The 15113-nt window shown below is 43.3% G+C and overlaps 1 protein-coding gene across 9 annotated transcripts in view; it reads left to right on the top strand.

The window, feature by feature from the left end:
- Nucleotides 1–15113, top strand: part of Spatc1 (spermatogenesis and centriole associated 1) — a 33686-nt gene that overhangs the window by 5826 nt on the left and 12747 nt on the right. The window contains exons 1-2 of one of the 9 annotated variants that reach the window (XM_010630564.1): nt 1247–1596; nt 2324–2531. The exons of 1 other annotated variant lie outside the window; for it this stretch is intronic. In XM_010630564.1, coding sequence (XP_010628866.1) covers nt 2327–2531 — 205 coding nt within the window. In that variant the 5' untranslated portion in view covers nt 1247–1596; nt 2324–2326. 7 more of the 9 variants (XM_010630568.1, XM_010630570.1, XM_010630567.1 and 4 more) reach the window with 7 other exon arrangements.

The following is a 15113-nucleotide window of genomic DNA, read 5'->3' as shown; positions in this document are numbered from 1 at the left end:
ACACAATATATATATTTGTGGAAGCAGTGGTACAGAGGAAAATAGAGATGGTATATAAGTCATAGTTACTTTATGTTATTTATTTTAAGGAATCAGTCCACTATAATTGTGGAGGCCAGGAAGTCTGAAATCTGTAGGAGAGGGTGGAAACTCGCAGGATTGATTGAGACAGGGTCTCACTATGCAGTTGAGACTGACCTGGAGCTCACTATGTAGCCCAGGCTGGTCTCGAACTTACAGCGATCCTCCTGCCTCAGCCTCCCGAGTACTTGGATTACAGGAATGCACCACCACACCCAGCTTGATTTATTTGTTTATTTTTTACTTACTTTCGTTCTTTCTTTATAAGAGTAGGAAAAATTTATGGAGAGAAAGAAAGCTTCTAAGAGAGACAGAAGGGGGACTGGAAAGTAGATTGCCTCTCTAGCAGGATTTCTATGTTACAGTCTTGAGGCAGAATTCCTTCTTCCCCCAAAAAAATCCCTCAGGATTTTCTGCTTTTCAGTCCAACTGATTGGATACAGCCTGCCCATAGGACTGAAGGTTATTTTCTTTCTTCTTTTTTTTTTGGTACCGGGGATCCAACTCAGGTCCTTGCGCTTACAAGGCAGGTGGCAAAACCACTGAGCTAAATCCCTGGCCCAGAAGTTATTTTTTTAAAGCCAGCATTTTATCTACAAAATACCCTCACAGCGATGTCTACATGGTGGCAAAACCACTGAGCTAAATCCCTGGCCCAGAAGTTATTTTTTTAAAGCCAGCATTTTATAAATGTTAATTATATCTACAAAATACCCTCACAGCGATGTCTACGTTAGCATTTGACCAAACACATGGGCACCAGAACTTATTGGGACATATAATATATAGCTGTCATGCATGGTTTCAACCCAAACAGAGGCCAGTGGTGGGAAAGGAGTATGATAAACTCTTTTTTTTTCCCCCAGCATATGAAAAAGATTTTGTCATTTAAAGCAGAGATACTGGGGTTAGAGTTTTTTTGTTTTGGATTTTTTTTGGTACTGGGGATTGAATTCAGGACCTTGAACTTACAAGGCAGGTGGTGGAACGACTGAGCTAAATCCCCGGCCCTCCCCGGCCCTGTTTTGTTTTGGTCTTTTGAGACAGGATCTCACTCTGTAATTCAGACTGGCTTTGAACTCACTATGTTGTCCAGGCTGTCCTCAAACTCAAGGCAATCCTCCTGCATCAGCCTCCTGAGTGTTGGGATTACAGGCATACATCACCATGCCTGGCTGCTCAAATTAGAAAGTAGAATAAAGAGAACTCAGCCCTGAACCCCAGGAGCTCTGCTCCCTGAGGTCAGAGTGACTCAGTCAGGATTGCAGTCTGGGTCATCGGAGAAGGGCAGCGGGCTTCCCATTGTGAGGTCTAAGTAGAATGCTGAACTCAGACTGATTCCAGCCTCGGTTGGCCTTTTTCCCTTTCCTCATTGCCACCTCTACCAGGACTGCCAACTAGCCTTTTTCTGGACTTCACCCTTCCTCCCTGCCCCATGAAGAGGCTTAAGAGCAAATACCCACAGGAGCAGAACCAGTAGATGTCCTGAGGATACGATCTCTGTTGATTCCTAAGGTCAGGCCCATGGAGTTCTCCTTAGATAGCTCTAAGAAAAGGGAATAGAACCCTGAAGACCTGGACTCCTAAGTTCTTAGAACCAGATGAACAATGCTCTCTCGGGTTCTTGAAGAACTGTCAGGAAAATTCAAGGAGCTAGGGAGCAGAGATCCAGGTGCAGAGGAAGCACCACCAGGGATTCAGAATAGGAGAACCTGAGTTGCCAGAAATAGAAACTCAAAGCTGAAGAAAGCCAGATGCCAGGTTCTTAGATGAGGGACTCCTGGGGCAGCAGCCAGTGAAGGACTCTGAGTACCTGGGATCAGAAATCATGGGCCAGTGTCCAGACATCCAAGACAAAGAATCCTCATAAGAAGGCTGGCAAGTTAAATCCAGGAATGCCCAAGATCGAAGGAAAGGGCATCTTGCCTAGCAGACAGAGATTAGCTTTCAGTGGGGAATGGAGGCTTTGCAGAGGAAGAAAAGTGAAGCTGGCCAGACAGAGAAGGGATCAGGACTTTCCAAGGCAAGGCAGGACCTGTGTACTGGCCCAGTGGCATAGAGAGCTGAGCCTTTTAGAGCAGAGACCAAGGAGGGACAGCCTCTGACCTCACAATAGCCAGGGCCCACTGGGCCAGCCTTGTAGATTCTCGTGCCCTCTTCCCACTTGGGCAAGGCCCAGGGCCCTGGGCGGCAATCCAGGTGCAGTGCCCTTCTGTGGGCTGCACCTTCTCTGCTGCCCCAGGGTATGTCTCTACTCACCAATTATGAAGGGCTTCGGCATCAAATAGAGAAGCTGGTACGAGAGAATGAGGAACTAAAGAAGCTGGTGCGGCTCATTCGGGAGAATCAAGAACTCAGGTCTGCTATCAAGACTCAGGCAGGCAGCATCAACATCAGTGGGCTCACCAGTGGGCTTGGCGAGGTGGCAACAGGCCCTGCCCAACACCAGGGTAACTATAAGGGGCTGGGTTCGAGGACCGCAGGGAGGGGAGTATAAGGCTGTGCGGAGAGGAGAGATTTGGTGTGCTGTGGTCTCAGGAAATCATGGAAGAAGGACATACATTCCTGTAGTAATGAACTTGGGGAACACTGACCCCATTGGGTGAAGGGAAGATGAGCACACAGGGACAACAGGGAAGAAAGGGCAAAATTAGGCCCCAGTCCCACTCACCTGATGGTAGGAGCCCCTACCCACACTCCTCCACTCAACCAAACTTCCAAGCAGCACCATAGACTAAGTACTTCCCAGCTCTGGAATCCAAATGTGCTGTCCTACGGGGCCCAACATGTCCTTAATCCCCAGCCTCCCCACCCTGACTCCATCCCTAACCTCAGCTTCCCCCATTATCTTCCCCCTCACTTTCTCCCTCATTACTCTCCAGTTAGACGTGGCCAAAAGGCAACTGACAACCTATATCTAGAAGCTGAGGAGGGGAACTAGGATTGAAGCCCAAGGTTTGGGAATTGTTGGGGTGTGACAGAAGCCCTTGGGCTGGAGATATACAGAGTAGGGCGAAATAGAAGAACGGGCAAAGAAGTTGCAGTTTGCAGAACAGTAGCTGAAATGACAACTGTGAGCTAGGCCTAAGTATAGGGACTGAGTCGGTGGCCAGGGGCCAGAAAGCAACAAAAACCGCAGAGCTGTGAGGTGATAGGAAGGAGAGAGGAGCTGGAAGGATGGGAAGCTGTAGGCAGAGTGGTCAGTATTGGAGATACCAGGTAGAGAATTTAAGGGTGCAGGAAGCTTCCAGGATGTAACCACAGGAGTCCACGGCTGACACGATGTTGGTGAAGGTAACAAGGGTGTAAGCAGGTGATGAAATATTGCTGGTTGTTGCTCCTCTTTCTTCCCTATAACATCCTTCTGGTCCTGGAGAAAGCTGTGCTCCTTCCTGTCCAAGGCAGACTTTTCCACGTGTGCTCAGAGCCTACCCACCCCTGGCAGTTACCTGCCTCCTGCCACAGACCTGCATCTCGCCTTCCCTGCCTGACCCACTGTCTGTGCATCAGCAGGCACAAACTCTTCACCCCTTCCCTGAGAGGACTTTGCTCTTCTGGCCTCTGCCTATTTAAACCTCTACAGCTTGGCAACAGACCCTGACACCACTGTTCTAGAAAAGTTGTGGGTGGCTCCCTAGGTGCCACATCGTTCTCCACCTCTGCATGGCATTTGAAACTAATAACCCTCCTCCAAACCCCTCTTCCTGAGTTCCCAAGCCCCGTTGTCCGCCCCCCTCACTCATGTTAATCATTGCTACTCCCAGGCTCTGGTGCCCTGCCCTTCCACCCTCAGCCAGGGCACCTACTGCATGACTTCAATGCCTCACTAGAAGCAAAGATTCCCTCCAACAACTCTGCAGACAATGAATCACTAGAACTTGGTTCATTCTAAACCAGATATATTTCTGACTGAGAATTTAGGCTTTTGCACAAGGATGCTAGAGACCTAAGTCTGTGTTCCTCCCCTGCTGTCTTACTCCTCTGCTCCCTACCCATGGTGTTCATGCCATCCAGTCTGGCTATAGTGGGGTGGTCTTCATTTCTCTCTAGTAATCACAATTACATAGGCCCCTCATGTTTTGTTTCGGTGGTGGTTTTTTGTTTGTTTTTTGTTTTGTACCAGGAATCAAACTCAGACACAGAGTGCCTCCCCACCAAAGCATATGTTTTAAATGTTGTATAGTTAATGATTCTGAGACAATATACAGGGTAATACAAGTGGGGAGGCAACATTTAAGAAATCTCATCTTAAAAAGCTAAATTCTAGTTTCCTACACCCTGGCTAATTGAGAAAGCCAGAGGATTCTTGGACTACTTCAGATTTTCCAACTCCAGAATTGTCAAGTTTAGAAGGCAGGAAAGGGTTTCTGGAGGAGGGGAATTCAGACAGCTGGTGCTGAAGACAGAAATGAGTATTGAAGTTGGAACTGTAGCTTGAAAAAGGTTTGTTCTCAGGGGTTTCAGGAATGAGAACTAAAGCTCAACTTCTGGATGTGAGCACGTGTGATATGTGTGAGAGTATGCCTGATATAAGTGTGTTGTGATGTGTGAGTGTGGTGTGGGTATAGAAGTGATTGAAGTATGTGGATATATGTGAGTATGCGTGTGAGAATATGCATGATTATATGAGAGAAAATGTTTGTGAGCTGAGAGCAGGGACACACACTATAAATCCCAGCCCTCTGGGAGGCTGAGGCAGGAGGATCACAAGTTTGAGCCCAGCCTATACAGCTTAGTGACTTAGCAAGCAAGCCTGTCTTAAAATAAAAATAAAAAAGAGCCATGGAGAGCCAGGCATGGTGGTGCACACCTGTAATCCCAGCACTTGGGAGACTGAGGCAGGAGGATCACCGTGAGTTCGAGACCAGCCTGGACTACATAGTGAATTCCAGGTCAGTCGTAACTACATAGTGAGACCCTGTCTCAAAAAACAAACGAACAAAAAACAAAAGAGCTGTGGATATAGCAAAGTGTGAAGCCCCCGGCCTCAATCTCCAGTATAGCAAAGAAGGGGCAGGAGAAGAAAGAGGAGGTAATGTGTGTGCTTTAAGAGTATGTTGTAGGGCCGGGGATTTAGCTCAGCGGTTCAGTGGCCTGCCTTGCAAGCACAAGGACCCAAGTTCAATCCCCCATACAAAAAAAAAGAAAGAAAAAAGAAAAAAAAAAAAAGAGTGTGTTGTGAGGGCTGGGGATTTAGCTCAGTGGTTCCGCTGCCTACCTCTCAAGCACAAGGACTAGAGTTTGATCCCCAGTACCAAAAACAAAACAAAACAAAAGAGTGTGTTGGGTGAGTGAATATATACATATGGCTCTGTGTGAGTTGCTGTGTATGATAGTGTGTGAATGTGTGTATGGTATGGGTGTCTGAGTGCATTTCTGCTGTATCTGTGATAGTGTGTGTATTGTTTATGTGAGTGTAAGTGGCATGTATGTGGTATTTATATTTGTTGTGTGTGTTTGGTGTGTTTTGTGTGTTGGGAGTGAGGTGTGAACAGTGCAGTAGGGGTGTCAGTAGGGGTCAGACTGGTCCAGATTGTGAATGACATGCTAAAGAGCTTGGACTTACTCCTGCAGGCAACAAGCAGAAACAAGGTTTCTAACAGAGTAATCAGGTGAAAGTTCATTCAGAGGTGTGGGAAAATGGATGCAAGGGAGACAAGACTGAAGAGAGGAGATGGGTTAGACTGAGGCTGTTGTAATCTCTCCAGTAGCAGATGATAGTGTGAGCTGCAGATAAACAGTAGGCAGGTAGAGTGCTGAGGACAGTTAAGAAAGTATAAGAACATCATAGACTATGCCAGCTGAGGGATAAATGGAGACCAGAAAGGCTGTCAGGTGGGCAGAAAATAGAGGCCAGTGTACCAGAGATTCAGAAAGGCTTGAAGACCAGGTAGCTGGGCGTGATCTTCCAACCCAAAGTTAACATTTGCAAAGTAGGCAATCTGAGTGGCAGGAAATCAGGAAATGTTGGCTGGCCAAATTAATTTCACCAGGAAGAAGTAGGAGCATAAAGATTCAGACCTTGGCCTATATACAGGGCAGGTAGGAGGTAGAACCAGGACAGGACTCTAATTGCTCCTGAGGGTGCTAGGACTTATTCAGAACCCTGCCCTGGGAGAGAGATGGATGGGGAGACTGGAGTGCTGGAGTAACAGACAAGAGGAAATGAGGTTCTAACCTAAGTGCCTAAGACATTAAAACTGACTGCACTGGTTGGATCTGACTCCTCTACATAGAGTTCAGGTGACAGGTGGTCAGGATGGCACAGAGTAGCAGGGCCAGACAGAGGGTCGGGACAGGATGGCTTGGGCCTGCGCTGCTCTTGCTGCCAGGCACCATTTCCCACTATATTTAATTCTCCTTACTTCTCCTTTGTCTAAACCCATTCTCCTCTCTAGGCCAAATGCTTTTACCACCTATCTTCTCTTGGGAACTACAAGCTGGTGAAAGATTCCCCCAGCAGGGGGAAGCCTTCCTCCATTTTTTTCAGGAAAGACTTTAAAATGCACCTCTCAAATCAAGCCCAGAACCTTGCCCCATACCCAGGACGTGTGATGCTCTAAAGGCATCCTTACTCGTCCAGGAGCTGGTCCTCCCCTAAAATCCATCCCCCCTGGCTTAAGATACAGACTCATCAGGGCACCTCTGAACCCTCCTCCGTCAGGAAACTCACCTTCAGGAATCTCCCAGTCCCAGCAACCCCCTATCTTCAGGACCCTGGCTCCCCTAATGACTTCCCTCATCTCAAGAATCCATTCCCCTCAGGAATCTCCTTTCCTCAGGGCACCCTCCCTTCTTGATGCCATTTCTCTCAGGACACTCACTTCCTCTCTGGTCACCACTCCCCTCCGGACACCCCTCCCCTGGGGACCCTACACACCTCAGGACACAGCTCCTCTCTTGATCTCTTCCCCTCTGGACGACCCTTCCTCGGGACACCTATTGCTCAGGACACTCTGTCCTCCAGAGCCCTTTCTTTTGGGATCCCCTCCTCTCTGGATACTTCTCTGATCTCCCTTTATTTCTCCCCATTTCACACTCCCACCCTCGGGCCACCTCTATTGAAAGCTGGACTGGAGCAGCTGCCTTTCCTTCTGCTCGCTCCAGAAGAAGCTCAGGTCCTGGCGGAGCTCTCTGGCCCCCGTCCCGTCATGTCCTTCCCCCAGCTTCCTGCTCCTGTCGCGTGCTTGGGGCGGGGGGCTGTTTTTCATGCTTAACACTGGGCCTGGCCAGGATATTACCCCGCGCCACGCTCCAGTCCTATCCCGGTACACTGCCCCAGTCTAGGCACCCGGTCCATACTGTGGCCCCTCCCTGTTACACCACACCCTCTCCCTCTCACCGCGGTCCCACCCCACATTTTGGCTCCGCCCATACTTTGGCTCCTCCCACAGTGCGTTCTCCCCAGCGAGGTTTGAGCACCTCCCGGCCACGCCCTGTCGTTGAGTCTTCGTCCCAGCTTTGGGCCCAGGTGGAAGTAGAGGAGAGGTGCCTGGTGGGCTGCCCGCTGTGGGCCTAAGCGGCGGGGAGGCGAGTGAAAAGGGCCAGGTGAGCGAGGCCCCTCTACCACGCAAGGGGAAGACCAAGAGAAGCAGGTTTAGGCAGGAAACCGGGAGGAACTCAATCAAACAATTTTAAGTTTTAAAATGATAAACAGCATTTGTTAATCTAAACCTTGTGTGTGTGTACAGAGGATCGAACTCGAAACCTTGTGCTTGCAAGGCAGGCAATGGAACCACTGAGCTAAAAGGGATGGTTTTTGACCATGAAGGTTTTTAGATAATGTGTCATCTTATGGTCTAAAACCTACTAGGGAGTCAAAACCACCATACAAATAAGGCTGGATAAAAGCCAGGGTCATGAACCTTCAGGTCTGCACATGCCTGAGTAACTTGGAGGACAGTGATCTTTATACATAGATTTTCTGATATTTGGCATAGTCTTCCTCGAATTTTCTCAATTCTTTTTTTTGTTTGGGTTTTTTTTGGGGGGGGTGTTGTTTGTTTGTTTTTTAAAATAGCCTTTTGCTATGTAGTTCAGGCTGGATTTGAACTCACTGTGTAGCCCAGTCTGGCCTTGACCTCACAGTAATCCTCCTGCCTCAGCCTCCCAAATGTTCGGATTATAGGTGTGTGCGACCACGCCCAGCTTTAATTAGGATTTTGATTAGAGTTGGGAGTTTATTGGGTTTTAAAATTGAAAACTTTTCCATGGTCTGGATGTACTACACAGCTGATAGACATTTAGATTGTTTCCTCCTTTGGGCTATTATGAATAATGCCTCTAGAAGCATTCATGTACAAGTTTAGTGCATATATTTTTTTCATTTCTCTTACATATATATCTAGGAATTGAATTATTGGGTCATATGATAACTTTATGTTAATTGTTTGAGGAACTGCCAAATTGTTTTCCGGAGCAGCTGTACCATTTCATATCCCCATCGGCAATGTACAAAAAAGGTTTCTAATTTCTCCAAATCATTGTCAACATTTATAATCATTTAATTTTTAAATTTTAGTCACCCCAGTGCACATGAAGTGGTATTGTATTCTGGTTTGACCTGTGTTTCCTCATAAGTAGTGGTGATGAGCCTCTACATTGGTCATATATATCTCTTCTTTGAAAAATATCTGTTTGGGGCCAGGGATTTAGCTCAGTGGTTCCCCTGCCTGCATCGCAAGCACAGGGACTCAAATTTGATCACCAGTCCAAAAAAAAAAAAAAAAGTGTGGGGGCTGGGAATTTAGCTCAGCGTTTCAGTGGCCTGCCTTGCAAGCGCAAGGACCCGAGTTCAATCCCCAGTACCAAAAAAAAAGTCTGTTCAGTCGCTGCTCACTTTTAAATTGGGTTATGCCTTATTATTGTAGAGCTGTAGTTCTTTAACTAGCTAAATTTCTTATCAAATATATGACAGAAATATTTCTGTCATTCTGTGGATTTTTTTTTTCACTTTCTTTCTTTTTTTGTTTTCTTTGTTTTCCATACTGGGGATCAAACTCAGGACCTTGCACCTACCAGGAAGGTGCTGGCCCTACTGAACTAAATCCCCGGCCCTCACTTTCTCAATAGTATTTTTCAAAACACAGAAGCTTTTAATTTTGATGAAGTCCAACTTATTTGCTTCTCTTTTTGTTCATGCTTCTTTTGGGGTGGGGTGGTACTGGGGATCGAACTCTGGCCCTTGCACTTGCACATACAGCTGTGATTTTTTCTCTGAGCTCCATTTTTATTTAATGTCAAGTTTTCGTTTTCATTAGTGTCAAAGTGTTCTCTAATTTCTGTTGTAATTTATTTGACTCATTTAGGAATTGACTCATTTAACTTCCACATACTCGTGAATTTTCCAGGTTTTCTTTTGTTACTGATTTCTTTTTTTTGTGTGTGTGTGGTATAAAAGTTGGAATTTAGGACTTTGTGCTTGCAAGGTAGGTGGTGGCACCACTGAGCTAAATCCCCAGCCCTTGTTACTGATTTCTAATTTCAATCCGTGATAGTCAGAGAAGGTACTTTATGTGATTTCAACTTTTTTAATTTATTGAGGTTTATTTTGTTTTTGTTTGGTTGTTTTTTGCCTAACACGTGGTCTGTCCTGGTGAATGTTCTATATCTAGGTGGCGAACCTATGTCACACATGCCGAGCAGACTGTTTGTTAACACTGAAAGCTCTAAAAGATTCGCCATCAATGTTCTATGTGGACTTGAAAAGAATGTGTATTCTGCCCCTGTTGGAATATTCTTATATGTGTGTTAGGTCTAGTTATGTAACAGTGTAACATGAGTCTGTGTCTCACAAAGTCAAAGAGTGAAGTCAAGGACAAAAGGGGTAAACAGGAGGAGTTTATTAAGAAGAGAGAACTAGCTCCTAATAGGTTGGGTCCTAAAAGGTGGCTGGTACAGGGACTCTGTCTAGTTTTCATACCAAAAAATAACTAGGGCTCAGACTAGTCTGAGTCTCTGAGTCAAACTAGGGTCAACTGACAGGACGTAAACAAGTTTATTAAATGAGAAATGGGCCTATAAGGAGTTGAGGCACATAGCAAGTTAAATCTGCAGGTGCATCTTGACCTCTATCCTATCCACGTAGTTCTTTTAATTTTTTTTAAAGAACAAAGTGAGGGCCGGGGATTTAGCTCAGTGGTTCTGCTACCTGCCTTGCAAGTGCAAAAGGATCCAAGTTCAATCCCCGGTACCAAAAAAAAAAAAAAAAACCAAAGTGAGAAAGAAAAACATTTTCCAGATATGTAAGAGCAGAAGTTGTCATAGTGGTCATCCATCACCTTGCTTATTACATCCTGGATTTAATTGTCCATCTGGTTCTTACTAACTCGACCTCAGGCTCCTGCTTATCTGACCAAGGCTGGTCGTCCTAAAGAAACAATTCCAACCACCTTGTCAACTCAGCTACCTTATCTTTTGTGTTTATTTATTTATTTTTAAGAAAGAGTCTTACTGCGTAGTTCAGGCTTGCCTTCTTGCTTTGAACTCACTATGCAACCCAGTGACTCTCTAGCTGCCTCCTGTCTTCTATCTAACTTGCCTGTAAATAATTTTTGGTTTATAAAATGGTTTGAGTTCTGTTTCCTTGTGCTCTTCTGTCTAGTTGTATCTATCACTAAAAGCTGGGCTTTTTGCTTCACATATTTTTTCTTTTTTTTTTCTTCATATTCTTTGGGTTTTTTTTGGGGGGGTACTGGGGATTAAACTCAGGTCCTTGCAAGGCAGGCACTGGAACCACTAAGCTAAATCCCCAGCCCAAAATGTTTGTTTGTTTGTTTGTTTTTTGGTACTGGGGATCGAACTTGGGTCCCTGTGCTTGCAAGGCAGGCAGTGGAACCACTGAGTTAAATCCCTTGCCCTTGCTTCATATTCTTTGAAATTATTGTTGTTCTTTGGGGGGGGTTGTTTGTTTGTTTGTTGTATTTTGAAACGCTCTCACTGTGTAGTTCAGGCTGGTTTTGAACTCACTGTGTAGTGTAAGCTGGTCTGGAACTCATAGCAATCCTCCTGCCTTAGCACAAGTGCTGGAATTTCAGCATGAACCACTATGCTCGGCTATTCTTTGAAATTACATTTAAAGCATACATGTATAGATGTTTATAATAGTTATTTATATCTTCTTGTACTGAATCTTTCGCTAATACTTGGTGTCCTTCTTTGGCTTTTGCAGCACTTTTTTATTTAAAATTTATTTTGTCTGATATTAGTATAGATTCCCAGCTCTCTTTGGGTTATGATTTACATGGAATATCTTTTTTTTATTTTTTCTATTATTTAACTTTCAATCTATTTTTGACTTTTGGATCTAAAATTGGTTTCCATATAGTTGGATCCTGAGTCTTTTTTTTTTTTTTAACAGTACTGGAGATCAAACTCAGGCCCTTGCGCTTGCAAGGCAGGTGGCAGAACCACTGAGCCAAATCCCCTGCCCTCCTGGATCTTTTTTTAACTTTATTTTTTATTAGTACATATTTGTCATATATATCAATCATATTAATCATAGGGAATTTGTGCCTGTATGTAATATATCTTAATTCTTTTCTTCCCCGTTTCTCTCCCCACCCTTCAACGCTTCCTCCCCTCTTCACAAAAGCTTTGTTTCCATTTTTTCCTTCCATTTTTTTCCTTTTTTCTTCTTTCCCTTCCCTTTCCCTTCTCCTTTGCTCCTCTTCTCATCTGAACATTTTCTTCCTACTTTCCAATATCTATCATCCATCTGGATCTTATTTTTGCTTTTGGTTTCTCACACAAGAGAAACAATGTAATATTTAAATATATCTCTGATTTATTTCACTTAAAAGCATGGTCTCAATGAAAATATGAAAGTGAAAATAAGGACTAAAATATACAATATTTTGGAAAATGGAAAAATGTTCAAATGGGTAGGAGAACACAGAGGGTTGGAGAAAGGAAAGAACGGATAAGAAAACAAGGGAAAATGGAATAAAATGGAAACAGCTTTTGTACATAGGGAAGGGAGGGGGCATAAGGGGTAGGAGGATGGGATACAATAAAATTTATTTTAAGAAAATGTATGGTCTCAAGGTACATCCATTTACCTAAAAATGTCTCATTTAGTCTTTTTTATGGCAGAGTAGTAATCCATTGTATATAAAAACCACATTCTCTTCATTTTCCATCAAACGGCATCTAGGCTATTTCCAAGATTTAGCTATTACAAACTGTGCTGATACTGGCAAACAGACACCAGCAAATCATCAAGAAGATTATATACCCTGACCAGGTAGGATTCATCCCAGGGATGCAGGGATGGTAAATATGATAAATACAGGACCAGGGATTTAGCTCAGTGGTTCTACCACCTGCCTTGCAAGTGAAAGGTCCCGAGTCTGATCCCCGGTACCCCCCAAAATAAACAAACAAACAAACAAATAAAATGCACCGCATCAACAGAACCAAGAACAAAATCCACATGATCATACCAATAGATGCAGAAAAAGCATTTGACAAAGTCCAAAATTCATTCGTGATTTTTAAAAAAATACCTACAGAGAACTGGAGTAGTACAAGGTCTTTATCTCAATCTGATAAAAGCTACCTATGACAAACCAACTGCCAACATCATACTAAATGGTCAGAAACTAAAAGCTTTCACTCTAAAATCAGGAACAAGACAAGGATGACCACTACCACCACTCCTGTTCAATATAGTTCTGGAAACATTATCCAGAGCAATTCATAAAACAAAGAAATAAAAGGAATATAAATAGGAAGGGAAGAAGTTAAATCATCATTATTTGTTGATGGCATGAAACTCTACATAGAAGATCCTCAAAACTCCACCAAAAGACCCCTAGATTTAATAACCAAATTTGGCAGCGTGGCAGGATGCAAAATCAACATTCAAAAATCAGTAGCTTTCCTGTACACAAATAACAAACTCACTAAGAGAGAAATTAGGGAAGAAGCAGCACCTTTCATAAAAGCATCAAGAAAAATGAAATACTTAGGAATCAATTTAATAAAGGAAGTAAAAGATCTATACTCTGAAAAAGGAGATTGAAGAGAATATCAGAAAATGGAACGATATCCCTTGGGTAGGAAGAACCAATATGGTGAAAATGGCCATACTTCCAAAACTTATACAGATTTAATGTAATCCTAATCAAAATACCAATACCATACCTCACAGAACTAGAGAAAACAATCCTAAAATTCACATGGAACTGGAAGACAACTAGAATAGAAAAAGTAATTCTGGACAACAAAGGCAAGGAAAGAGTCATTGCAATTCCTGATTTGAAGCTATTTTAGAAAGTTACTGTAATAAAAACAGCATGAGCCGGGTGTGGTGGCACACACCTGTAATCCCAGCACTCAGGAGGCTGAGGCAGGATCGCTGTGAGTTTGAGACCAGCATGGGCCACACAGTGAGTTCCAGGTCAGTCTCAAGTACATAGTGAGACCCTATCTCAAAAAAACCAAAATAAATAAATAAATAAATAAATAATAAAAACAGCATGATACTGGCAAAACAAACAAAGCAGACCTGAGGATCAATGGAATAGAATAGAAGATGCAGAAATAATTCCAAGCTCATTCAGCTACCTTTTTATTTTTATTTTTTGACAGGGTCTTGCTGTGTAGTTCAGGTTTGCCTTCTTGCTGTGAATGTGCAGCCCAGGCTGGCCTTGAACTCATGGTAATCAATCCTTCTGCCTCACCCTTCTGAGACTGGGATCACAGGCATGCACCACCACACCCAACCTGAGTCTTTTTTGCTTACTTTGTTTTCTTTATCCATTCTGCCCAATTTCTGCCTTTTGACTTTTAATATATTTGAAGAAATTTCTAGCAGTATGGTTCAGAGGTAGAGCACTTGCACTTGCCTAGCATGCTCAAGGCCCTGCATTCAATCCTTAGCACTACAAAAGAAAAAAATTGATAAAGACATATTCTGCCATTTTACAGGGGTTTTTTATATCTTATGTCTTGTTTCTAATTTCTCCTTTACTTTCTTCTGTGTTTAATTGATTTTTCTCTAGTGAGCCAATTTTATTTCTTCTCCTATCTTTTTCTGTATATGTCTTAGTTATTTTCTCAGTGGTCATGTTTGGTGTTAAATCTAACATTTGAAATTTATAACAATCTATTTTCAATTAAGTGCAACTTAGCCTCAGTGATATGCAAAATATACATACAGTATACAAATAATATATAACTTGGGCCAGGGGTATAGCTCAGTGACACCGTGCATGCCTTGCAAGCATAAGGTCCTGAGTTCAATCCCAGATACCAATAGATAGACAGATAGATAGATAGATAGATAGATAGATATAACTCTATCATCCCCATTTATGTGATTACTGTCACAAGTTACACCTTTATATATTATGTACTGAGTAGCATAGATTTATAATCAATGTTTTATACATTTGTCTTCTAGACAGTATAGGAAAAATGGTGATTATAAGCCAAACACAATAATATTTACTTTTACATTTGTATATGTAATTACTTTTACTGGTATTCTTTATTTCATTATGTAACTTCCAGTTACTGTCAGGCTACTATTCATTTCAGTTTAAAGAACTTTAACAATTCTTGTGGGGAAATCCACTTACAATGAATTCCCTCCACTTCTATTTATCCAGGAATGTTTTAATTTTCCCTTCAGCATTTTTTGTTTTTAGTTTTGGTGGTATCGCAGATTGAACCCAGGGAGCACTGTGCCACATATCCCCACCCTTTTTTATTTTGACTTTTTTTGTTTTTTGTTTTGATTTTTTGAGCCAGGGTTTCACTGTGTAGTTGAGACTGCCCTGAAACTCACTGTGTAGCCCAGGCTGATCTGAACTCACAGCAATCCTCCTGCCTCAGCCTCCCGAGCGCTGGGATTACAGGCATGCGCCACCACGCCCAGCTCCTTTTTTATTTTGAAAGAGGGTCTAGTGAAGTTGCCCAGGCTGCCTCAAATGGAATCCTCTTGCTTCAGTCTTACAGTGCTAGGATTACAGAGTGTGCCGACTTGCCTGACTTTCCTCCATCTTTTTTTTTTTTTTTTTTTTTTT

This window comes from Fukomys damarensis, unplaced genomic scaffold, assembly GCF_012274545.1.
Source record: "Fukomys damarensis isolate Sample0158 unplaced genomic scaffold, DMR_v1.0_HiC HiC_scaffold_5, whole genome shotgun sequence".
In the NCBI taxonomy this organism is placed as follows: domain Eukaryota; kingdom Metazoa; phylum Chordata; class Mammalia; order Rodentia; family Bathyergidae; genus Fukomys; species Fukomys damarensis.
Note: the sequence above shows the minus strand (reverse complement) of the source record. Positions and strands in the feature narration are given on the sequence as shown.